The sequence below is a fragment of the Salvia hispanica genome, chromosome 3, assembly GCF_029641045.1.
Source record: "Salvia hispanica isolate PSC_SH4W2 chromosome 3, Shi_PSC_v1, whole genome shotgun sequence".
Lineage (NCBI taxonomy): Eukaryota > Viridiplantae > Streptophyta > Magnoliopsida > Lamiales > Lamiaceae > Salvia > Salvia hispanica.
In genome coordinates, this window is record NC_142694.1 from 37,244,471 (window position 1) to 37,270,803 (window position 26,333).

The 26,333-nt window shown below is 37.9% G+C and overlaps 2 protein-coding genes, 1 long non-coding RNA gene and 1 other non-coding gene across 4 annotated transcripts; 1 reads left to right on the forward strand and 3 right to left on the reverse strand.

Annotated features, from left to right (window-relative positions):
* Window positions 1–18: 18 nt before the first annotated feature.
* LOC125216140 (MAR-binding filament-like protein 1-1) lies at window positions 19–3,480 on the reverse strand. Its single transcript, XM_048117773.2, has 4 exons — window positions 3,255–3,480; window positions 2,736–2,779; window positions 2,488–2,628; window positions 19–1,837 (listed from the first exon to the last, which is right to left on the reverse strand). Exons 1-4 carry the CDS (start codon window positions 3,478–3,480, stop codon window positions 131–133), a joined length of 2,118 nt encoding a protein of 705 aa, XP_047973730.1. The 3' UTR covers window positions 19–130.
* LOC125216141 (uncharacterized) lies at window positions 1,493–4,935 on the forward strand. The gene is made up of 3 exons (XR_007175359.2): window positions 1,493–1,619; window positions 2,257–4,158; window positions 4,576–4,935. It is a non-coding gene; the product is annotated as an uncharacterized LOC125216141 (long non-coding RNA).
* A 5,313-nt stretch (window positions 4,936–10,248) lies between these two features.
* LOC125213605 (heat shock 70 kDa protein 15-like) lies at window positions 10,249–15,301 on the reverse strand. The gene is made up of 10 exons (XM_048114246.2): window positions 15,148–15,301; window positions 13,286–14,513; window positions 12,682–12,909; window positions 12,493–12,588; window positions 12,024–12,221; window positions 11,441–11,635; window positions 11,225–11,371; window positions 10,984–11,133; window positions 10,765–10,895; window positions 10,249–10,685 (listed from the first exon to the last, which is right to left on the reverse strand). The coding sequence occupies exons 2-10, from the start codon at window positions 14,453–14,455 to the stop codon at window positions 10,487–10,489; spliced, it is 2,514 nt and encodes an 837-aa protein (XP_047970203.1). The 5' UTR covers window positions 14,456–14,513; window positions 15,148–15,301; the 3' UTR covers window positions 10,249–10,486.
* A 10,221-nt stretch (window positions 15,302–25,522) lies between these two features.
* On the reverse strand, window positions 25,523–25,629 carry LOC148930658 (small nucleolar RNA R71). Its single transcript, XR_016137465.1, has one exon. It is a non-coding gene; the product is annotated as a small nucleolar RNA R71 (small nucleolar RNA).
* Between the last annotated feature and the right edge of the window lie 704 nt (window positions 25,630–26,333).

Genomic DNA, 26,333 nt, shown 5'->3' on the forward strand with positions numbered 1-26,333 from the left:
CCACAAAAGAAAATGCAATTTGTATGCACAAAAGGGAAGTAGAATCAAATTTCAGAACTTCTGAGTCAAATGGTACAAGATCTCTAAAATAAGCTTATAATCTACTTATACAGGAAACTCTAAATGTCAACTATGAATCTTTTTGCTGTGATCTATCCTTTCTCCTTCGTTGGCTATTCCTTCTACCTGAACCTGCAGCTTTACTCCCCTGTTGGGCATCAGCTGCAGGTTTCGAAGAGTTCATTCGACTCATCAGCCGCAGTATCTCTCCCTTTGCAGAGGCCAGCTCTTCCTCTAGTCTCTTTCCTCTCTTTGTCAAGCTCTCCCTTTCTTTCCCGAGTTTCATGACCAGGTTGTGGGCATCTTCCAAGTTCACCCGAGATTCTTGGGAAGCCTGTTTCTGCACAGCAATGAAATCATATAGCTTATCTTTCTCGACTTCCATGCTCGCAATCTGAGAATGCGCAAGCTCTAACTCTCTGGAAAGCATCAATGCGTTCCGATTCACATCATTGAGGAACTTAGTAGCCTCTTCTAAATCTGATTCAAGACTTTTTCGTGCTTGTTTGTCTCTCGAAATTTGGGTCTCGAGATCCATCAACTCTTTGTTCAGAGAAGATATAGTTTTCCTTTCGTTGTCCAGATCAACAGCTGTGCTTTCTGCTTTCCTGAGGGCATCAGTGAGTTCCACCTCCAAGCTATTGCATTTCTGCAATGCGGCAGATAGTTCTGCGGACATAATTTGCAGTTCTTCACTTGATTTACTGAAGAGGTCATTTGCAGAACTTAGTTCTCCGGACAAGATTTCTGCACCTTGTTTAGCTTCCTCTAGTTTCATGTGTAATGATTCTCTTGCTTCCCTAAAATCAGCCTGGACTTTACAGACCTCTTCTTCAAGCTCCAAACACAATCTTCTCGACTCTTGCAATTGTTTAGCCAGGTCAGAAGTTTCATATTTTGATTCCTCCAAAGTAGCCTGTGTGATTCTAAGCTCCTCTTCCAGAATCTTCATATTTCCTAATTCTATGTTCAACATTTCTTTTAAAGTGTCCCTCTCCTGCATCAAAGCAGATATTAATACTTCATCTTTCTTCTTGTCATCCAACAAGATCGTAAGTTTATCTTCAAGCAGATGAATCTTTCCCTCTCTTTCTCCCAAAAGCTTTGCATCCGAAGTTGACTTCTTTTCCATGGAGGACTTAAAGTTGTTATATTCCAATAAAATGGCATCAAGCTTCTTTTCAGATTCATCTTTCTCAGCCAGTAAAAGGGATAATTCCGCATCCAGTTCCTGCAGCACCTCATACTTCAGTTCCAGCTCCTCTTGATTTCTCAAAAGCACATCCTTCAATTGCTTGTTCTCTGACTCCAAACTAGGTAGATGATCCTCCAATTGCTGACATACGGAGCTGAGTTGATCCAGCTCTCTATCTTTGTCAACAAGTCTACAACTAAGATGCTGAATAGTATCCTCTTTATCCTTGATATCCAGTGAAAGCAAGTCGATCCTTTCTTGCAAGAATCCTACAGAATGTAGCTTCTCATTTAGCTGCTGTTGGAGTTGCCTTTTCTCACTCCCAGCATTTTTAACACAGAGTTCCAGGTTATCAACTTCGATGGTAAGCTCTTCTACTATGTTTTGCTCCTTTTGCAATTCTTGACCAAGGTTTGTTATGGTATATGATGCCATTTCCAGTTGATTAACTAAAGACTGCTGCTCAGCTTTCACTTTTCCAAGTTCCTTATTTAGACATTCTTTCTCATTTATTAGTTCTTCCTTAAACTTGTTCTCCAGAGAAATAATAGCAGCTTCTTTTTCCTTGAGCATATTTTTCATCTGCACCAGAAACAGAGAGAGAAAAAATAAGCATAGAAACCAACAAAAATCTGAATTATGGATAGCACAACATTCAGGAATGTAAAATATACTAGAGAGACAATTATATGGTGCTCGAACAAGGAAAGCCAGTAAATCATAAAAAAGAATCTAACTCAAAATTTAGTGGGCTTAGAACAAGACACATGAGGTCAGTACAGTGATTGGGACATAGAAACTAAGAGAGCTCACGTAGAAAGATTCCCAATCTTAATGGGGGAGGACGCCGACACTAGAAGAGTCTCACCATTTCTGGCATCTTGAGGCAATACTAGACATGGGAATATGATATATGCATTTTATCTCAGTATTATTGTTCCTTATCAGTTTTAATTAATAGGGATTATGGCATAATGAGTTACCTGTTTCTTGATTTTCAGCTTAGTAGCTTGGGACAGAAAGTTTCTTCAAGGAAGGAAAACTCCTGGCTGTAAACCTTGAGCTACTCTTAGTTTCACTTTGATGATGTAGGTTCTTGACGATGAAGTTCCATTTAATATATTAACGAACATATCTCAAGCATTTTAAGTTATATCCCTTGCTCTCTAACAGTTGTGATCTAACATCAATCTCATAAAAAATAACAATATAAATCTATTAAAATTACTTACATGTTCTACAGTAGCGTCTGAAATGGCCTTTTCCTTCTTCTTTAATGCAAAAAGGGCAGCAAGAATTCCTGATCCCAGAATACCGAGTACATTGAGAATGGAGAAGAAGGGGTGCCCTGATGGACGTTCCTGCCCCGATAGCTGTGCACGTGAAATGTGCACATCAGCATGCATGATAGTGTATAGATGACATACAAAAACGAAACCAGCAGTTGTATAATCCTTTGATTTTATACTAGGATGCAGACCTCTTCATTTTGATTCAGATGTGCTGCCGTCAATTCATTAGTTTCTGAAATAGAAAAGCTAAACTTATCAGTGATGGGTCAAGAAAAGGGTAGCATTATCTGAATTTATGTTAAACATGGTTCATTGTTTAAGCATAGGTAAGCAGAACGGCAAATAGGAAGAAGAGAATCAGCTACTTTAATTTTTACTGTAGCTCAGGCATAAAGAAGTGCGGGTGCCGAGAGTGTCTTAACATATCTCCGCAGCTATAACCACTAATAACATAGGGCAACTGCATACTACAATTAAGAAGCTGCTTAAATGGATAATTGAAAGCTAAAATGGAGCTCAAACAAACGCAGTGAGGCTATAATTAGGTCACCTTCCTTTCCTACGAATCAGCGATATTACCAATCAGTGTGAATAGAAAAAAAACACAATCTATCAGAATAAGTAGCAATTCAGCCAAGCCATAAAAAAGCATTAATAACTTAACAAAATCTCTCAAACTAAGTAATCGTTAGTGTTACTTAACACACCTGCAGGAAGGGCATCGAGTGCGTGAGCCCTGAATTTGAGAAGGCGGATAACAAGGGCCACTCTCCTCGAGCAGGAATTGCCGCCTCTCTGTAGATAAGCCGTGAGCATCGCATTATTCTTTCCTCGAGAGGGGGCGATTCTCAAGGAGCAACATTTGGATGAAACTGCGGCGGTGTGGCGGAATTGGTAGGGTGCAAAGCTTGAATTCCCGGCTGCGGAGCTCATTGCGATCAGCAAACAATAGTACTCTACTTCCGCATTTGAATTTGAATTTGAGTGAGAGTGAGAGCAGAATCAAACACTATTTTTGGGGGTTTGAGTGAAGTTGGTAAATCTAGGTTTGACTTTCGTGCTTCCAAATATTCCAATTTCAGACCTAAATTACTAAAACACTGTATCTTCATTTTTGGAATATCAAAGCGTATTTTGAGTGTCTAAATGTTAGATATGTACGGAATCCGTGAGTAGGGGTGTCAAAATGGATACCGGGTATTGGATACTCAATATCCAAATCCGAAAATGTCGGATAATTGAATACCCGAAACTTGATTTTTTGGGTATCGGGTAGTGAGAATTTTGGGTGATCGACCCGATACCCGATCGGGTATATCCGAATTATCCGATTTATTTTTTTTAAATTAATAAATTATATTTTTATTATAATTAACTATAATTTAGTTTCTTAATTATATTTTAGGTAATAGGAGTACTTATTAGCGTATAAGATACTTTGTGATTTAGGGTATACTCCAAAATTCACAGCGCCTCTTCAGTCTTCCCCTCTTCTACTCCCTCGCTGCAATATCCTCCACCGCCGCCATCCACCGCCGTTCTCCTAGCCTCTCCTTTTCTTCTCAAGAGTAGTCCCATCATTCCTCGTATTAAAGTTGTTGCTATTTTAAGGTATTATTTTATTTTGTCTATTTAATTGTTTTGCTTAAATATTATAAAATATTTGTTGAGTGTAAGTATATAGAATTGCATCGTGTCCATGAAACTATATAGTATTTTTTTATGCCGTAAAAGTAGCGCAACATATTAACATAAAGTACTCCTAGTTGACACAACTTTTCACATATGACAGTACATTGTATGGAGAGTTGTTGTATATACTTTTATTCTTTTGATATTTGGCAATATATAGACATTTGGCAGTAATATATAATATACTCTGGCATTATATATTTTTTACTAATCGTGAATGGTCATGAATTTTGTGTTTAGTTCTGTTTATTATACATGTTTCGTTTCATTTTTAATACACGTGAATATGCTTTATTGGATATATTTTAATTTTTTCATTTTATACTAAATTTGTAGAATGTCTCAAGACCAAGTGGAAAATCGCCTATCATATCTCAATGGTCCACTATGCCAATAAAGATGATTAGATGGAGATTGAAGAATTAATGGTCCACTTATGTAATATTGTTTTGTTACTTGAACTCATGTTTCTTACGAGGAATAGGATTATAACTTGTGTTCTTTTGAATTTTGAATATTTGATGCATATTAACTTATTTTGATGATGGATGTTATTGTTATGAATTGTGATAGGTAATTGTGATGAATGATTGAATTTTTGAATTATTGTGGAGATTGAAGAATTTTGGATGAAGAATGAATGAATTAATGGTCCACTTATGTAATATTGTTTTGTTACTTGAACTCATGTTTCTTACGAGGAATAGGATTATAACTTGTGTTCTTTTGAATTTTGAATATTTGATGCATATTAACTTATTTTGATGATGGATGTTATTGTTATGAATTGTGATGAATGATTGAATTTTTGAATGATTGAATTGTGACGTTTATTAGGAAGGATGTTTAAACTTATGAATTATGATGGTTATTGACTTATTGTGGATAGATGAAAGATGTTAATATATTATAATTTATAACTTCTAAATTTTGCACTTCTAAAAGTTCGTAGTTATTTTCTCTTAAATTAGAATTACAACAAGAATTTTAAATTTCTAAAAGTTTGTAGTTATTTTACTACTTTAACTTTGTGTTAAATTCGAACTATATAATATGAAATAAATCCTAAAAGTTTGTAGTTAATTTTAAAAAAAAAATCACAATCACAATTGGGACTGGATACCCGATTTTTCGGACTGGATACCCGAGTCGGGTATCCGGGTATCCGAAATAAATTTCGGGTCGAGTATCGGGTATGGGATTTTGGGAATCTCGGGATCGGGTACCCGAAAATTTCGGATCGGATATCCGCGGGTACCCGATTTGACAGGCCTGTCGGTGAGAATTCAAAGTTTTTATGTATATTTTAGAAAATAGTGACTTATATATTTAGGCCATATGCTTGTCACGATGTATGTTTGCTATCTCTGTACTTATAAAAAACCATTTGCAGTCCACAAAATATGCATCGCTACAAGTATAGGGTTTAAATATGTAATTCACTCTTTTATAAATAAAGGTAGAATTGATTAAATAATTATGAAGTTTGATAAAATTTTAGTCCGTCTATCAATATTAAAAATTAGTCAATTATGTCATGACGAAAAATTTAAATGAAATCATACGTGAATAAAAGTTGAAGAAATTATTCATAGATATCATCACCAGTGAGTTAAATGATGTCGCTTGTTCATAAATAAAATGTTGTTTGTTTAATTGAAAACATCATTTATGCGATTGTACTTTTTTGTCATAAAATAATTGTGAACAAATCTTTATTAAAATGTAGTATGAGTTTTTAGACTGATTTTTAAAACTGTAAGACACTAAAATTCACTGGTGCTATACTTACATCAGCGTCACTAATTATTCCAAGGTTAGAGTCTTTATGCTTGATATCGCAATAGTTCATACTAATATATAGTACTAGTTCATTTTCTATTGGTTGTGAATATTTATTATTTTTACATGGAAATCGAGTAAGAGACTCAAATGATGCAATCACAACATATAAGTGAGAATATTTGGACAGTTTTATTTTCATTTCAATTAAACAACAAAAACAGTATAATGAAAATATTTTTTTCAATTAAAATTAGGAAATAAGGTTATAGCGATACACACAACTAGAATCATGTTTTTACTTTTTAGTATCTACCCTAATAAGTACGTTATGAGACAAATGAAAATGGTGACCACGTAAAAAAAAATGAGATTCATTATTCAATTTAAATTTCGAAAGAACAATCAAATTCTTTTAAAATATGTGACCATTAACTTAAGTGTCAATGCAAGTAAAGTAGTAATTGAATACTCCTTCCGTCCCAATTATATTTCTTAAAACGCATGCCCGACGTGGGTCTTATTTGAATACTCTGCCAAAGTCTGTATTGGATCGGAGCTTTACACACAAAATATACACTAAGGTACAAAAATGAAGTTGCGTATGCAATATTATGAGCTACATTTGCTCAGATAAAATAGTGAAATCTGCATTCTTCTCCATTTCATAGATTGAATACTCACCAAAATCAATCTGCTCTTCATCACACTTCATCACCTTCTTGTACCAATACCTCTTCACGCAAGCTTTCAAACGACACTCATTGCAGCAGAATAGATAATCCCTAAATCAACAAAATAAAATCCCTAAACACTATTAACATATAAAATGAAAACTAGGGTTTCCTCTAATTAATCCAACAATATAAATTAAATACATATATAATACTACCTCCGTCCCACAATAAGAATTCACTTTTGTCATTTTAGTCAGTCCCAAAATAAGAGTCCACTTTTCAACTCACTTTTCTTAACAACTCTTAAAACTCGTGCCGAGTCAAATGTGGATTTCTATTGTGGGACGGATGTAGTATTTAATAATCTTGTGTTAGGTTACTTACATGTACATGTAGGTCGTTCCCCGATCCACGAGCAAGGTGGTGCACTCGTAGCAATTCTTGGAATAGTCTAGCTCGGAAGAATGTTCTTCCGAGCTACCTATAGTAGGAGGAATAGTGGGGAATTTGAGGATGCAGTCGTTGAAGCGGTGGACCACTTCTAAGGTAGGATGGTTGTAAGTTGTGCGTGTGTATTCCCCCATTCTTTGCACATAATCTAGGGGTAGAAAGCTCGCGGTGTCGTGCTTCGTGCACACGGTCATGGGGAGTAGACTTAGGGTTTGGTGTTGCGGGGCCGTGCTCCCATGCCCACGGCAGCAAAAGCCGTGGGTGGAGAGGAGGCACGGTGGTATTCTAATCGTTGGAGTGTTTCCATGTGCTGGCGAATTGTCGGCGGACGCGTGTACGTTGCTCGGGGGCATTTTGGTAATTTTGGCGATGGATTGCGTCAAATTCCTAGTGCTGAAAACAATGTGATCTTCGTCGAATGGTGTGACGTCGAAAGCCAATAGCCCTTCCCTTTTCTGTGTTGAAATGGAATCTGTTGAAGAAGATGAGTCATTGTTGTACCTACATACATTTTTAAAAAAAGAATCAAGTATAATTAGATGTTTTTATGATGGATTGATAAGGTATTTAATATACTAGGAGTATAGTATAGTACTCCCTCCGTCCGCGAATAGGAGTTCCATTTCCATCCGGCACGGGTTTTAAGAAATGTTAAGAAAAGTTGGCTTAAGAAAGTTAGTGGAATATGAGTCTCACTTGTATATATATTAATTTTAAATGATATGTGAGTGAAATAAATTAGTGGAATGTGGGGGCCTCTTACCATTAATAGTAATAATGAACCGGGACTCTTATTCGCGGACGGACTAAAATGGCAAAACGGAACTCCTATTCGCGGACGGAGGAAGTAGTATTTAGTAATTACAGAAAAAGTGGTGAACGAGGGGGAATTATATAATTAAAGAAGGGAAGTCAACTTTAATAAGAAAGTAAATGTCTAATGATTTAGAAAAGAAAAAAATGTTAGGGTATATGGATTTGAAATTGGGTTTTGGAGTATGTTATTTGATTACATTCCAAATCCTAGGATCTCTTAAAATTGTAGTACAATTTGAATATATAATAAAAATAAATACAGTATACCGCACAGTGCATACACTCACTACAAGCAAACACATCTACAACGAAGCGGGGCTCAGTCGATAAGATGTTTCCCCTCCAACCATTAGGTCCGGGATTCGAGTCATCATAGGGGTAGATGGAGAATCATTGTTGATCCCCTTTTAAAAAAATAATACAAGCAAAAGCAAACACATCTGACACACAAAACTCAAAATATAAAAAAAAAATCTAAAATTACATAATGGGTTTGAATGAAAACAAAATAAAATAAAAATTCAATTAATACATAATATCAATATTTTGGTTAATTTTTTGACTTATTAAACAAAAACATTAGAATTATAAATGAGGAAAATCGGACTAATAATTTTAATACCAGTCCATATAAAAAATGGTAAATAAAAATGATTTAAAAAGTTACATATTTATATCCTAATTCCTAAATTTCAAAAGCTGTCGAAAGTCTCAAGATAAAATTGCGGAGCTCTTCAATTAAAATTTTTGTTTGCGCATACAGGGAGATAAAAATCAATTCGATGAAAGAAAAATCGATAAACAAAAGATAATTATATCAGAGTTACACTCTTTGTGGTTATATTATAACTGAACCAGTAAGCAAAACTAATCAAGGATTCCAACATGATAAATTATTAAAACGTTGCCAGAAATTAAGATAGATTGACGGAGAAATGTAGTCGAATTACCAAAATTGTGCATCCTGCTGGAACTCCATGAGCTTCATACTTAGAACAATTCTCCCTAAAAAATAATTGTTTTTATCTGTATAAATGAATTTTCTCTTCTGGTATGTCAAAATGGTGCACAAAATGCATCTTTTATAGCTGAATGCAAAGTGAAATAACTGCAAAGAAGAAAATATAATGAGAAGAAACAAAGGAATCTTCTTTTTTTATGCTTAATTACAAACTGCCTACATTAAAGCACCATAAATTCATGAGAGGAAGGTGATTTTTGTGATGTGTGAAGGAATACTCACATGGTTAGTATGAGAGAGAAACTATTTTGGTTGACAATATATAATAATGTGTCTAAACGAAGAAGAAGTTCATTTTATTTAATTTTTAATTTAAAATGAAGTGAGTGAGGAATTTGAGTGACAGGTCATTTAAGGATTATTCTGCTGATCTGTTTTAAAGAAATGGAGATAAGTACAGATAGTGAAAGAGATGAAACTTTGCCGTATAAAGACAGAAATTAAATGTACAAATTCATGCGACTAAGCATACAAATAAGCATCCTATGCAATTGAATATAATAAATAATAGAATCTATATTTATTTTTAAAAAGTTATTGTACGTCATATTACATAACTTTCAAAAAATTTAATTTAAAAAAAAATATATATATTTTATGAAGTCTTTTGGGAAAGTGCACTAAGAGCGGATGATTTCGTTACATAATTTCTTGGATGAACTTTGGAAGAGTAGTACTCCCTCTATTTCCTAAAAATACAAACTTTTCACTGACGCACTTTTTCTTCATATCTTTCTTTTATTTTACTAATTTTGTATTAAACCCGTGCTAGTTCAAAAGTTTATATTTTTACAAAACGAATGTAGTATTCTATGCCGTGACAGTTAAAGTGCTATATTTTTGGCTTAATAATAAGCTTTTCATTTTTAGGAGAAAGAATGTGAAGTTAAAGTATAATTACATTTTTGACACATAGGAGATGAAAATTCTGCTACTTGGAACACTTTATGCTGTCCATATATAAAGCCACTCTTTCATTATAAATTGTAGTCCAAAATTATATGATGAAAATCCTAAGTGGCATGACCCACTTGCATAAATATGAATTGTATCAAACTAAGTAAACAATTATTTATGTCATCTATTTCACATTTGTGTTTATTTTCAACAATATATACGAGGAGACACAGGTTGGCAAGCGACAGCAAATGGTTGAGCTATAGAGAATGTATGGACTTCCATAGAGATTTGGATTTTCAGAAGGGACAGATACTAAAGAGGGTTTCAAGCTGATAATGAAAATACAGTTGAGATTTGTAAGAGTAAGGCATAAACAATGTCATTTTAATGTTTCGATAATATAAAAATGGGAGGCACCTCCAAAGACTCAGCACAAGCCTTTTTTAAGAGTCAAAACGGTTGTACAACGTCTCCGCACCTATAAAATAATATAATTGAAATATTTCTATCAAAGCATTTTCCATGCAGATAGATCAAATCTTAACCCACCACCAAGTCCCAAATCCGCCCATACAAAAATACTGCTAAGAAAAAGAATGATTTATGCAGAGCTTGCTCCGTTCTCCGGGTTATCTGTTTCCATGGGCTCCGCATCAGGCTGCGATGCTTCGTTTCCAGATCCAGCTTCACCGTTCTCCGTCCCTTGTGGGGATTCACCTCCAGAAGGCGATGCGGGTGTTGGCTCAGGAGTGGATGGTTTGGCCGCTGGCTTTGGCTTCGTCATTATGGGCCTGCAAAACCTGTCAACAGCACATATCGTTTTCTTCAGAAACCATAAATCAAGGATACTGTATTTATGCCTTCATTCTCTCAAGGTACCTGTCAAGAGACTCAGCCTTCTTCCTAACATCAGCAGACAAAAGAACAGGCGGCATGTGCTTTGCAAGTGTGTCCTGGTGTTGTTGCTTCTCTCTGATCCAAGCTTCAGCTTCGACACATTCACTCAGAACCTGGAGAGTGGAAACATAAACTGAGTCGAGTGTTCCCAGCACAGCTTCCAAAAAAAGCATGTGGGCATGTAGGGAAAGGGAAACACACCTTTTGTTTCTCGGCCAGGTCAATGTGATCAAACTTGGAGTCATTCGACATTGCAGCTTCCCTGTAACTGTTGATGCAATTAATAAACTGGTCGATCACAGTTCCTCTCTCTGAATGCTCCTTGAAGCGCTCCTCAATGGGGTCACTTTGCTAAAAGGAGGAGACACCCAAAAAATTGTCATTGTCATCTTTTAGATGTAGGAGAAAGGAGAAAATAACAGATTAAATACACGAAACCCACCTTCTTGAGCTCTTCCAGCTTAGCAATATATACTCCTTTTGTTTCGTCCTCACCATCCTCATACAACCAATCTTCCACCTCCTGGAGTCTAGAAATAAGCTGCTCTCTATCAGACTCTGTCACAAACTCGTGATATTTGTCATGAAGCTGCAGTCAGAAAGAATGGTTAGAATCAGGGTGTTGTGGTTGTCAGCACAGATGAAGATTCATGCATACCTTGTTCCGCATGTCATAAACATAGGCCTCTACAGCATTCTTTTTATCTTTAGTTTCTTCCATAACTCGATCCTGCAATGCCATCTCGAACTCCTTCTCCACAGCTTTTTGCACATCAGAAGCAGCAAGACCTCCATATATAATTTCTGATACAGGGACAGTAGTTTTCTTAACCTTCTTCTTTGGTGCCTCCACCTGATGAAATAAAACCAGGGGTGAAGGTATCACTTAACAACCACTTGTGTATAATATGGAGATGGATACCAACAATAGTTATAAACAAGGTGCCAAGGTAGCAGGTATAAAGCTTGGGTGTCATGAGCTAAATGCAAAACAAAAATCGAAGCATTTCCATGGATATCTCAATGCGATCTGCTAGTATATGGACACATCAACTATGACTTAGTTAACCCCAATCAACCGTACTCGGATATCAGCTATCGTTTAAATTTGTTTATTGAGAACCGTTCCAGAAGTACCATAAAAATATACAGTATATTTATTGAAAAAACTAAATGTAGTTCACAGTTTATGAGCATATGCATGATCATCATCAATAGGAAAATTATCATTCAAAGCTAACCTTATCCGTTTCCATTTGAGATGTCTTATCTCCTGATTCTGGGACACCATTTTCAGCTCCAGGGACATCCATCTTAGCATCTTGCATATTTACATCAGTTTCTGTGCTGCTGGGATGAGTATCATCTGTTTCCATCTTGGTCGCCTCTTTAACTGGCTCTTTTACAACTGGGACCTCCACCTCTTCCTCTTCTAAGAGCTGCAGCAAGGTATAACGATTAAAATTTCAAGGGTAATAAGGATATTCTCTTCCAGACAGGAACTAGAATGGAAGGGGTGACCTTAAGCTTAAATATCACAGAAGACCAATTTGTTAATTGCCTTTCCCCATGTCTTTGTGATACAAGAAAATAAGTGCAAGAAATAGAAAGCACAATAGTTTGATCTACAACATAAAATCCACAAAAATTCCAAGCTTGTGATATCAATATATATGGAAGGATCTAGTGAGCTACACATTGGAATCTTACCAAGGCAGACTCAATCGAGACGATGCCATGAAGATTCAGACGGACTTTGACCTTCAACTTTGCCCTTTCACCTTTTGCGGACTGGAAAGGTCCAATCTGCAGTCCAGTAAGAGGATATGTTATGCTAAATGCTAAGTAAAGGAAACACATGTGATAGATAGTGAATGGATAGAATGCATAACAAGCTACCGTGTAGGTACTAATTTTTGCAGGTGCCTGCAATTCACTGGGATCGGCATATTGTACGTCCACAGTGAAGGTGCCAGATCTGTAGAAAGTCAACGCCTTAACACTAGGTAGAGGATTTCCCTTGGGGAATACGACAGTGCTCTGCTGATTATCAGCTGCTCCATTTTGTGCATCAGAAGCAGATCCTTTCCATGACAAAGCAATGGAAAATGGAAAATTCTCATTAACCTACACAGGGGAAGAGCATACATAAGTCAGTCTAACTATGAAATAATTTTCCAGAGATCACCCCACCCTGCAAAGCTAATATGAACCAAGACATTTGAAAAGCATAAGATAAATGTGCGGACACTAAAAAGTCATATCACCCAATGTCATATTCCCCAGTGTTGCATTTCGCCAGCATATAAAATAAAGCTCTCAAAATTATTTAAGGCAGCCATATTACCGTTTCACTCTCTCTCAAAATTTTTCCTTTTAAATTAGGCTTCAAAAAGTAGTTTTGGATCCGCATTACAGTATATAGAAATGTGTGATAAAAAAAAGGATAAATACATAAAGATCTTCAGTATAATGGTGAACAGATTCCTATAGAAACATTTACCTGGAAATCTCTAACTTTAAATGTGGGGCTGAGAATAGCACATTGTAGAGCACTGCCTTTCGCCACACATTCACTCGCATTCATTGTTCGCCTAGGCTCCTTTCCAAAATACTCAGTCAAAATTTTAATAATAGCAGGAACTCGAGAGCCTGAACCAACAACTTCAACAGAATGTATATCCTGGGTGGTCAGTCCAGCATCAGCAAGAGCCTTCTCCAATGGCTTTTTCACACGTTCCAAAATTGGAATACTAATCTGCTCAAACTCATCTCTCTTGATAAAACCTCTGACATCCTTCTCTTCCATTAAGCATTCAATGTTCAGAGGTGCCTCAGGATTTGCACTAAGGACCTTCTTCAACTTCTCGCAAGCAGCACGCAATCTTAGGCAAGCCCTTGCATTTTGGTAGACATCAATCTTGTATTCATCCTTGAATTTTGCAGCAAAATGTTGGAAAAGCACTTCATCAAAATCCCTTCCACCCAAACACCGATCATAAGAATGAGCCAATATCTTCAGCTGACCTTTCTTGAAGGCAGCAATGCATACTTGCATACTGGCATGACCAACATCGACAAATGCGACATTCATTGGTTCATTTTCAGGTAGGTCAGTCTTGTAAATGCCGTAAGCTAAGGCAGTAGCCGTTGTTTCATGAATGAGATGAAGAGGGTGCAAACCAGCGATCGTTGCAGCATCTATAACAGCTCTTCTCTGCAGGTCGGTGAAGTAAACAGGTATCCCAATGCAGCAGTCTACAACAGCAGCATTCAAGTTCTTTTCAGCAATGATCTTCAAATCAGAGAGTACCATTCCTAATATCTGAGTAGGTGTGAAGGTTCTTTTTTCCCCCAAATAGTGAGCATGAATCAAGGGATATCCATCAGGACCTTCGGAGACTGAAAATGGCAACGATTTGATATCCTTCTGCAACTCGGGATCTGAAAATTTACGTCCAATAAAACGCTTTATCTGCGATATTGTATTTTTTGGATTCATCATACTTGATGCAGCCCCTGCTGTACCAAGGAATCGCTGCTTCTCGCCAAAACATACGATAGCAGGAGTTTCACGCTTGGACTCATCGTTAAGCACGACATCGATTCCTCTTTGCCTTGCAACCGCAACAACACCACTTTCGTTCCCAACATCAAAACCTACCACACTCATGTTTACGTTAAAACTTGAAGTTTCCGCAAAGTCCTTCCGCAATGTGACACGTGTTCACCTGGATCATAATTCATTAGAATTTAATTTATAAACGACAACAATACGTATGTACCAGTATTAATTACCACGAACCCCTCCATTTATTAATCGAAAAGTTGCAATAATCCGACAACCAACGAATAACACACAAAAATAATGTACTAACGATGTGTATGTAGCAATTAATCTAAAAATAGCAATGATCTGATACCACCACTAGCATACATTAAAAGAATTGCAAACAAGTTTACGTTTTCCACTCCTGGCCCGATCAACATCTCATGCACACATTGACGTATCAGGCAACAAAATTTATACTATTAATCAGCAGATTTACCACTCAATCAAACAAAAAAAACATACAAACAGAAACGCGAATAAGGCCACTATACATCGTAAAGACAATCTCAAGCTCTAGAGCCTAAAAACCAATCACTCCATCCAAATTGAACTAAAACAACCCCACAGCAAACGAAAACGCCACAGAAACGACACAAACTCAATCCAACCTAATGAAGTGAATCCACAAACACACATTTTTACTAAACATAATAACATAACATATGCGCCAAAAAGAAAATAAGAAAATCGATTAGATCTAAAAATAAACAACGATGCAACATCAGCTATCACAATTCAATGGGGAAAAGTACCTGAGAGCAGATCGAGGCTCCGCGCAGAGGAATTTGAGGGATTTTCTCTTTCTAAAAGATACTGTGAGAGAAGAAGAGCATAAAAATAGAAAATTGAAAAATATATATAGGTGGAAAATAAGAGAGAAGGTTCGAGGGTTTGCGTCATTTCTCTAGGAATTAAATTAAATCAAAAAAATAAAATGTCTTCGTGATACTGCCGCTTCTAGAAACATCTACTCCATGCTTTATTTTTATGAAACACATAAATAGAAATTGACCTCCGTTGGGCTATATTTTTTGGGCCTCGAGTTTGAACGCATAAAACGTGATTCATGTTTGTCAATAAATACATAATTTACATTAAAATGGTTTACGTGTTAGGAGTAGTATATTTAACATGCATTTTTTCATATAAATATATTTAACACACTAATTTGTTTAATTAGAGTTATGGTTTAGGGTCTAAGGATATTATATACATGAAAGTACTCCATTAATGAGATTTGCATGTTTTAGGCTGGGGATATAGGAGTTGTATTATGTATATTATTAATTATGTTAAATTGTTAATGAGATTTAATTGTAGTTTATACTAACATTTATCAGGGTGCATTTACTTTGAGTTATTATAACATGCAAGGAATGTACTCCCTCCGTCCCCGATTAAGAGTTACATTTTGATCGGATACGGATTTTAAGAAATGTAAATAAAAGTTTGTTGAAAAAGTTAGTGGAATGTGGGATCCACTTTTTTATATTGGTTTTATAATAAAATGTGAGTGGAATGAGTTAGTGGAATGTGGGACCTACTTACCATTTATGATAAAAATGAAGTGTGATTCTTAATTGGGGACGGACCGAAATGGAAAAGTGTGACTCTTAATCAAGGACGGAGGGAGTATAATTTATCACTTTATAAGAAAAAAAAAATAGAAATTTAAACACTGTTGTATAAAATTTTGAGCAACGTTAATTTTTTCATTGGGTAAAGAATAATATAGTAAATTTCAATTACTACTATTTTGTTGAGTGCTATAATATTTTTTTTATCCTATCGGTAAATGCACGACGAGTCCTGGGTATATACTATTTCAAAACGATAATTATATTTATATCACATTTCCATTTATTTCAGTACTTTTATACTGAAAAAAATTGTAGCCATATATATAAGATTGCATGAGCAATAAATAGTCGCACGACTTTAATATCCAAAAAATGGATTTTTCTACGATATTAAACCTTAGGAAATTATGAATTTATATCGAATTATAAGAATACTTAGATTATGTTATTTTTATAACTAAATAGAGGTTTTGGAATCTTATTAGAATAAGAGATATAATTTGATTTTAGTAATAATAATAAATTGATTTATGTAACATAATATGATTAATTTAGCATATAAATTAATCTAGTACTACTATATATATGTCACGCGTATTTAATTTAGGCATATTACTTGAGGTAAAATATGATGTTTATATGAGATTAAGTTTCACTACAAGGGAAAAGTTAGTGATTTTAGAGATTAATTAACTTTATTAAATCTTTTATTTAAAATATTTGCCATACACAGTAAACATCATAGGTATTTGGCCGGTAATATTAATTAGATGAATGAATATGGTCAAATGAATATGAAATCTTATAGTAAAACACGTAAAAGATTAGATTGCACACATTTAAGTAACAAGAAAATTAAATAAAATTAATACCACTTAAAATAAGAAATATTGTTTGAGATATGATAAATTCTAAATAAGGCTAATATGGTGCTTAAAACACACACTTTGGCATTTCCCTACGAACTTTATTTTAATTTGGTATTCCCCATGAACTTTAAATTTGATCGCAAAAATCATGAACTTATCCATTATAGTGAATCTATAATGATTTGAGGAAAAAACTAATTTCGCGGGAACTCAACTACTATGAAGCATAAGTTCGTTTGTTTTAAATAATATTCTGATTGTTATATATGTTTTTTCACGCGAAGAAATGGTATAGCGCATAGTGCTAGTTATATATTATTCATACTAATATATTTATAAATAATGAGATTCAAATTAGCGAACGATGACATTGTAGATTACATTATTTAAGATCAGCCATTCACAGCATTTTATTGATTATTACTAATATAGAAACAACTCTCCGTCCAAATCTCCGTGATTCACCGGAGGCAGACTAGCCGGAGATTTGCTGAGTTGTGTTTCAAAAACACGAGCACATCAACGAACGCTCGCAGAATATGCGTATGAGATTCCTTATCGTTCATTTCGAAATAACAAAACATGAGCTCTTCTAGAAACTTCCAATCCACACTCCGATTGAGATCGATCCTCGCCTCCACCATCTCCAGAATCGACTGCCGCAAAACATCGTACGGATCCGGCGAGTCAATCTTCAGCATGATCAAATCCTCCGGCGCCAAATCACTTCCCTCCGACGTCCACGTAGGGGAGGCGGAGGCCATGTCGTCGCAAATCTGCCCCGATCCGCTGAGATTATTATTCTGCGGCTGCGGAAGTGAGCTTCCTTCTTCGTACTCCTCTCGGTAGGCGATCCGAAATTCTCGAATAGGATTTCTTCGCCGTCGTCTTCCAGCCGATCAGGAGGGGGGATTGTTTGTTAGGGCTTGTGAGTTTTGAGAGGTAGTTTTGCAGTGTTTTAGGGAATGGCTTTCGCATTTTATCCTTCTTAAAAAAAACGATATATGGAAGTACTACATTTTTTTCCATTCTTACAAAAATCAAACAAAAATAATACTAACAATAATAATTTAGGTTAAGAAAGAGTTTGGAATTAGAGAGTAGTCATAGACTCATATATATAGTGAGATCTTTGGTGATGATGAATAAACAAAATTAATTCAGAGGAGATAATATTGTCAGCGGCATTAAATTATAAACAATTAAGTAGAATTAATATGTGGTGTTTGGTTTACTAGCTAAAATATTAGTCAGATAGGATTAGAGCGTCTCCGGTGGCGCCCTTCCTACTAGGACTTCCCACAAAAAACTTCCTGCCACGTCATCATTAGCCCTTTCCATTTTACTAGAACTTCCCATTGCACTAGGACTTCCCGTAATAAAATTAAATTCACAATTAAAATTAAAATTTACGGAATTAAAATTCGACATGAATACGAATGGGGAAATGCGAATATTTCATTGATAAAAAAAGAACATACATCATTCGAAAAAAAAAATTACATAGTAGATAAAAAAAAGCAACCACATCAACGTCCACCCCTCCGCGTCCAAACCTCTTCGATGATATCCTCCTGAAGTCGAAAATGGGCATCTCTTTGCCGCATGTCGGCAAATGCGCGCAACCGCTCAACCTCTCCATGAGGTACCCCCATGTTCACATTCGCGCTGGCCACGCCGTGGCTTGGACCGGCACCCGTTTCATCTTCGTTGGTCCACTGAGTCAGTTCGTCCCCTTCACTTTCGACAATCATGTTGTGCAAAATGATACATGCGTACATGATGTCGCCGATGTTGGGAATATACCACTGCCGTGCCGGACCCTTCACCATCCCCCATCAACTCTGCAGCACACCAAATGCCCGCTCAACATCCTTGCGCGCTGCCTCCTGACGGCTCGCAAAGTAGGACTTCTTTGGTCCGATCGCATGCTTGATCGTCTTCACAAAGACGGGCCAGTTTGGGTATATCTCATCCGCCAAATAGTATCCCATATTGTGCTGGTTGCCGTTGGCGACGAAACTGATGACGGGACCCACGCCATTGCACTGATCGTTGAACAGGGGCGACGACTGGAGGACGTTGAGGTCGTTCTTCGACCCGGTGACTCCAAAATAAGCATGCCATATACACAGTCGGTAGTCAGCTACAGCTTCAAGGATCATCGTAGGATGCTTGGCTTTGAAGCCGGAAGTGTGTATCCCCTTCCAGGCGACGGGGCAGTTCCTTCACTACCAATGCATACAATCTATGCTGCCCAACATCCCAGGGAACCCGTGCACCGACCCGTGCATATTTATCAGCCGCTGGCAGTCTTCGGGGTTCGGACGCCGAAGATAATGATCCCCAAATATCGATCTAACGCCCGCGCAAAAATTCAGCAGACACTCGACGGCTGAAGACTCGCCAATGTGGAGGTACTCGTCGAACATGTCGGCCGGGCCTCCGTACGCCAAGTTGTCTGATTGCGGCAGTGCACTTCTGTAAGGGCGTGTGTCCGGGTTTGCCAGCCGCATCCTCCCTGATCCTGAAAAACTCGTATCTTCTCTCTAAAGCACCCACGATATGCATAAACAGCAGACGATGCATCCTAAAACGTCGCCGGAATAAGGCATCCCCAAAACGCGGCTGCGGAGCAAAGTAGTCCCATACAACCGAATATGTGCAGCAATGTGGTCCCGGGGTACATGACGTCGGCGATGGATCGGCCGAGGTACCGCCGCCGCCTCCTGCTGCCGCCGCTGCTGCCTCTGCCGGAGCAATCGATCAATCTCCTCTTGCACAGCGAGATCCAATTCGTTATCACTATCACTAGCGTCTCCGCCACTACCACCCGCACGACTACTCCCCATTCTAGATATACATGAAAATAGAGTTTAGAGAGAGAAACTTGTCAACACAAGTGGTGTGAATGAAATGAAGTTCAACGAGTCATATTTATAGAGTTTAAAAAAAAAATTAAAACTCGGACGTCCGCCCGCCCGTGGGGGTGACGGGCGAGCCCATCCGACGGGCGTGGGCGCCCTTCGTCGCCACTACGGCGGACGTCCTACCGCGACGTCCGCCATTGGAGACACTCTTAAGTTGTGAGATTATTTAGTAGAAGGGGGAATTGGCTATGACTAATTATCACATAACTATCCATCTAGGATTAAGTCATGAGATTTAATCTCATGAACCAAGCATACTATAAATTTAATTATGGGATATAATTTGACAAATAGAAAATGTATTATTGGCCAAAAATAGAGATTGGTAAGCAACTGCAATGAGAATTTATTATGTACTATCTTTTGCTAAAATTTCGTCAATACTCCTTTTCTGCTTTTTATTCAATTATGAATATCTATAACTGTATTATTTGAGTCTTGAGAAACTGAATTAATTTACAAAGGTATACATACAATAATTTAATCATGACAATTTAAAATTGTGGAGTATATTTATATGCATCTTATATTACATCTTTTAAATGATTATAGCTATTTCAATAACTGGATTTCATGCCCGTTCTTTGAAATACAGTAAGAAATACTACTATAATAAATTAGATATAGTGTACTCATAATACTCATTAGGGATAATAGTAATTTAAATCATGAAGTTTGACAAATTTTATCCTATTTCTTTTGAAATTAAAATATTAAATTATGAAATTTTAATTTTTCTTAATTGTCATATTTGAAAAGTATAGCTTGAAATCAAATTTGAGGGCGTATTTGAATTACATTGACTCGAAATTGATAAGGGCATCCACAATGGGACGCCCTAAGCGACGCCCTATGCACTGCCACGTCAGCATTTTTATCCTCCTCCCATTCCACCTGCAGTGGGGCGGACTATAGCCCTCCCTAAGCGACGCCCTAATCATTTTTCTATTATTTGAATATTTAAATACTTCAAAATTTGGAAAACTAAAACTTCATTTCATTAAAATTCAAACATTATAATACGAAAAAAAGAACTACAATTTCTCAACGGCGGCGGTTGCGGGTCCAAACTTCTTCAATCATGTCGGTCATGAACTGAGTATGGTCTTGTTGGTTGCGCATTGAGGCTTGTCGCTCTAGAACCACACCGAAGCCAGTCGGTAATCCTCGAGTGACCGGCGAGGTCGCCGTGCTGGAGCTAGATCCGGCTTCATCATCCACCCAATTGGTGACATGGTCACGTTCTTGTTCGACTATCATGTTATGCATGATGATGCACGCATACATGACGTCGGCGATGACTTCCTTGTACCATAAACGCGTCGGACCTTTCACGATTGCCCACCGCGATTGGAGCACCCCAAAAGCCCGCTCCACATCCTTCCACGCGGACTCCTGCTTTGCCGCAAACAAGACTCCCCTCTTACCAATTGAGCAGCTGATCGTCTTCAAAAAAACAGGCCACCTAGGGTATATGCCATCGGCCAAGTAGTACCCCATATGATGTGTGCGGCCGTTGGCAGTGAACTGAATGGCCGGACCGCGACCCCTGCACTGATCGGCGAATAGGGTGGACGAGTTGAGGACGTTGATGTCGTTGTTCGACCCGGCTACACCAAAGTAGGCATGCCAGATCCAGAGGCGGTGGTCAGCGACGACTTCTAGGATCATCGTCGGGTGGCTTCTCTTGTAGCCGCTAGTAAATTGGCCTCTCCAGGCCGTCGGGCAGTTCTTCCACTGCCAGTGCATACAGTCGATGCTCCCTAGCATCCCAGGGAAGCCGTGCATCCGCATCAGGCTCTGGCAATCGTCAGCAATCGGGCGTCGCAAATATGTGTCGCCAAAAGCCTCCACAACTAACTTAGAAAAATTCTTCAGACATTCGCGGCCAGTTGTATCCCCGACGTGAAGGTACTCGTCGAACATATCCGCTGTTGTGCCGTAGGCCAACTGGCGGATCGCAACCGTGCACTTCTGCAACGGCGTAAGTCCGGGTCTGCCGATCCCGTCTTCCCGATACTGGAAGTACTCATCACGGGCCTCCAACGTGTGTACAATGCGGAGAAAAAGATCTCGGCTCATTCTAAAACGGCGGTGAAAAACATTCGGGCCCCACCTTGGATTCTCGGCAAAATAATCTGCGAACAGACGTTCGTGCGCTACGTCGTGCTTGCGGAGGACAAACGTCCGCCGTCATATCGGACGAGGGACCCGCACCTCCGCCGCCGCCGCCTGCTCCCGCTGCATTTGTGCCAAGCATTCCGCCTTGGCTTCATTAACGACATCGAACAAGGCTCGAGTCAAGGCCCGTCTGCAGCCATCCGATGTACTCAAATCGTAGTCGTCGGGATTCATTTTTGAGTCGATGAGAGAGAATAATTGAAGAGAAATTGAAGAGATGTGAAATTGGAGTGTGTGAAATGGTAGTGAATAGTAGAGTTTAAATAAGAAATTTTTTTTGAAAAAATTCAAAAAAAAAATCGAAACGCGTGCCCATCGTTCGCGTCGTCCACAGTGGCGGACGATGTCCGTCACATCGTCCGCACTATTGCGGATGCCCTAACTGATCGATGATCCGGAAATGCTATACTAATATTTTTATGCATGCTAATATATACTCCATTTGTGAATGATGACAAATTGACAATCACATTAGCGAAAGATGACAATTATAACCAAGGATGGACACAAGTAAGCTGATGCTAAAATTAAATTAATAATAATATTGTTATAATTTCAATTTTTATTATTAATATCTTTATAATTTTTGCATTCTTAAATAATTTAGTACTACAAATCATATATCAACGAATTAAGCTGAAATAGAAACCTAATTTTTTAATCTCTTAGCATATCTTAGACTTTGATAAGGCAGTAATGCCAAGATAGAGATTTATATCTTGGCTTTTCTATTTGTTTGATATCATTGAATTACTTACCTCAAAGCCCAGTATAATGCCTAAGCCCGTCTCGGCCGGACCAAATATACACATTTATGCTAAGTTATGTATCCTAGGGTTGGGGAGAAATACCGAAATACCGATATATCGGCCTTATCGTACCGAAAAAATATCGAAAATACCGAATTTTTGGTATACCGTGACTTCGGTACGGTATGATACCTTACCATAAGATTCCAGTAAGGTAACGGTATGAATTTTCAAATACCGCGGTATACCGCTGCATACCGAAATTCGGTATATACCGTAAATTAAGGTATATACCGTAAACTAAGGTATATACCACAAAAATATAAACACAATTATATATAAAATATATTTTTATATATTTTTAAATTATAAAATCTATTGTGAAATATAAATATAATTATGAATAAATTATATTTAATTTATTTTTAAAATTATAAATAATTTTCTAAAAACTCTAATTTTCTATATTAATTGATGTTGAAAGTCAGGTATACCACAAAAGTAAGGTATACCGAACTTCGGTATGGTATACTGAAAATGAGGTACGGTATCGGTATGGAAATTCGTCATACCGAAAATAAGGTATACCGAAATTCGGTATACCGAAAACTTTGGTGAGGTAAAGGTATGACTTTTTGCATACCGTATTTACGGTAAGGTATACGGTATGGTGGTTTCGGTAAGGTATACCGTACCTACTGATACGCCCGGATTTTACACTGTTTTAAGGCCATTATTTGGTCCGTTTTTGTTATCAAAATCACTCTACATGTCCATTATTTGCATATTCTATACATTTTGGTATTTTGACGTGTTTTGTGAGAAATGTGCATATTTGAGCCGAAAAGGGGAGTAAAAACGCATAGTCTGGAAATCTGGAGTCAGACGGCGACCAGCGACCGCCGCGAAGTTGTACGGCGACCGCCGGCGCCCGGCGGTCAGAGCTATGTGGCGGCCCGCCTCGGAAATTTACGCTAGGAGAAGAGTCTCGCCCGGCGACCGCCGGAGGACATGTGGCGGTCCGCCACCGAAGGGTCAGAGTCTCTGGAATCCAACGCGGCGACCGCCGGCCAAGGTGCGGCGGCCCGCCGGAGAAAGGCGGCGAATCCGACCAGCCCTAGATTTGCTCCAAGATTTACCAAACTTTGAAGATCTTTTCCTTCTATGATGAGGAATAATCTTCCCCTATAAATAGGACCTCAAGCTTCATCAAAAGGAGTTTTCACACAACAAGAACACATTCATAGAGAAAGAGAGTGACTACTTGCAACATTCATAGAGATCAAAAGCTAGAGTACTTCAATTGTGCAAGGAGTTGGAGAAGGATTTCAAGAACATCAAGAACGACAAGGATTCAACCTACGGGTTTTATTTGCTTTAGTTTTATGTTCAAATTGCTTTCCCTTCAATCTATGTTTTTAGTTTATTCAGTCATGTGTAACTAAACTCATAGGATTCTAGGGATGTGTTAGTAGCAACTTTGGTTATACAATTCCGTTTTCTATTTAATATCCGTTTTGTTTTTACTTTGTTTCTTCCCTAAGTTAATCATGATGCTTCATAATTGAGTGACACAATTATGTATGATTCAATACAACTTGCTTCATAACTGTGACAGAGTTTTAGCGAGTTAGATCCACTTAGTAGACACTACAGTTAGCTTCCTTTAAAACGGCACTGTTAATTGAGAGTGAGGACTTTTCAAGGGTCTTAGGAGCTTTTTGGAGTTACGTGTTAGGATTGACAACCCTAATGTTAGTAATCAACGTTTGTATCGCATGAGCATAAGCTAGGTGACTCGTCCTTTCAAAGTATTTACTGTGCTAGGGTATTGTAGTTTGGAATTTGTATAACCATAAAAGTGAAAGCACATCCCTGGAATTACCCTTATATCTATACTTTTCTCTCCGTGATTTGCTTGCATTTAGTTGTTTACTGTTTTTAATATTTACTGTTTTCAAAAGTTTCCAAAAATTTTTGTTTCTCCAGATAGTAATTGAGTTCTAGTAGAAGATAGACACTTTGTGTACATCTTCCCCGTGTTCGATACCCGGTACTAACCTTTTGCTATACTATACCTACTCTGTATACTTGCAGGTATTTATAGTGCAAATAAAAAGTGCATCAAGTTTTTGGCGCCGTTGCCGGGGAAGACAATTCACTTTGGAGTGATATCTTCAAATGATAATTTTACTACTTTGGATTTTTATTGCTTTTTGTTTTAATTTTTTTTTTGTTTTCGAGTCTTGCAGGTTTTGTATGCGAACGCGTTCTGGGAAGTACATCTTAGAGCCGCTTGATTTAGAACTTGAAAGAACTCGTAGAATAATAAGAAGTGAAAAAGGATCAGGAACAATGGGTGACCGAACAGATATTGAGAAGCTGCAGGAGATGGTGAAGTTGCTGATGGATGAGAGAGATGCGGAGAGAGCAGCCCGAGAAGCCATGGAAAAGAAGAACAGAGAAACATTACCTGTGATGAACATGTTCAATCATGGGAATATGATCACTTTTCCTAACGGCCCTCGTATTGATGCTAACAATTTTGAGTTACGCATGCCCCTTATCCAAAGGGTCGAGCAAACTCCTTTTGCAGGTAGGGCGACTGAAGATGCTAACCGCCATCTCTCCAAATTCGTGGAAATCGCAAACACTCTGAAATTAAATGGTGTCGACGACGATGCCATACGGGTAAGACTTTTTCCATTCTCATTGATTGATTCTGCTAAGGAGTGGTTTGAGTGTAGAAAAGGTCTCCACATGGAAGGACATCGTAGCTACCTTCCTCGACAAATACTACCCGCCAGGCACTATTTTGAAGCTCAAAAGTGAGATCTTTCAGTTCACACAAGGCCATGACGAGCCCCTCTATGAGGCATTTGCTCGTTTCAAAGCTCTTCTTCGAAAGTGCCCAAACCATGGTTTTTCCATAGACCATCAGGTATGAATCCTCTATAATGGATTTAATGAGAAAATATGTGCTATGCTTGATTCAGGGGCAAATGGAGGATTTCTAAGAAAGACAGGAGAGGATGCCATGGCGGTGATCGAGGAGTTCGCCACCAACAGTCGGGGGTGGTCGAAGGAAAGGCATGCCACGAGAAGAGTAGCAGCCATAGAAGAGGCCGAAGAAAGTTCTTTTGCTAAGGAGTTAGCAGAACTTAGAGTCAGGATTGATAAAATAGACATCTCGAGGAAGGAAGATCCAATTCCGGCAACTTCCATAGTGGCGGTCAAGGCACCCGAAACTGCCATATCAACTGTGGAAGAAATCAACTACGTGCAAGGAGGCGGTCCCAGAACCTACAATAACAATTATCGCCCTAATCAGGGGGGCGGTAATTTCAATAATTATAATGGGAACCGTCTGCACCCAAATCTTTCTTATTCTAACAATAATTACTTGCAACCCCCTGCAGGATTTAATGTTAGCAAAGGAGGAGTGGTTGAGCCGATGAAGAAGGAAGACAAGTATGAACAAGGAATCACGAAGATTTTGGAGGTAATTACGCAAGATAGGAAGATTAATGACACCAAGATCGGAGTGGTCGAAGCAAGGATAAACAACCTCGAGCAAGGAATGAACACAATCTCGGCAGCTGTAACCAATATTACCACTCAAATGGAGC

What these genes read in the sequence shown, in the direction of transcription:
- LOC125216140 (XM_048117773.2), bottom strand. Translation starts at nt 3,480, where the DNA reads ATGAGCTCCGCAGCCGGGAATTCAAGCTTTGCACCCTACCAATTCCGC. An exon ending in ACTCGATGCCCTTCCTGCAG is followed by an intron (nt 2,780 to 3,254) that starts GTGTGTTAAGTA and finishes TTTCTATTTCAG; the next exon opens with AAACTAATGAATTGACGGCA. An exon ending in ATCTGAATCAAAATGAAGAG is followed by an intron (nt 2,629 to 2,735) that starts GTCTGCATCCTA and finishes TCACGTGCACAG; the next exon opens with CTATCGGGGCAGGAACGTCC.
- LOC125213605 (XM_048114246.2), bottom strand. Translation starts at nt 14,455, where the DNA reads ATGAGTGTGGTAGGTTTTGATGTTGGGAACGAAAGTGGTGTTGTTGCG. An exon ending in CTCAAATGGAAACGGATAAG is followed by an intron (nt 11,636 to 12,023) that starts GTTAGCTTTGAA and finishes TTATTTCATCAG; the next exon opens with GTGGAGGCACCAAAGAAGAA. An exon ending in TTTATGACATGCGGAACAAG is followed by an intron (nt 11,372 to 11,440) that starts GTATGCATGAAT and finishes TTCTGACTGCAG; the next exon opens with CTTCATGACAAATATCACGA.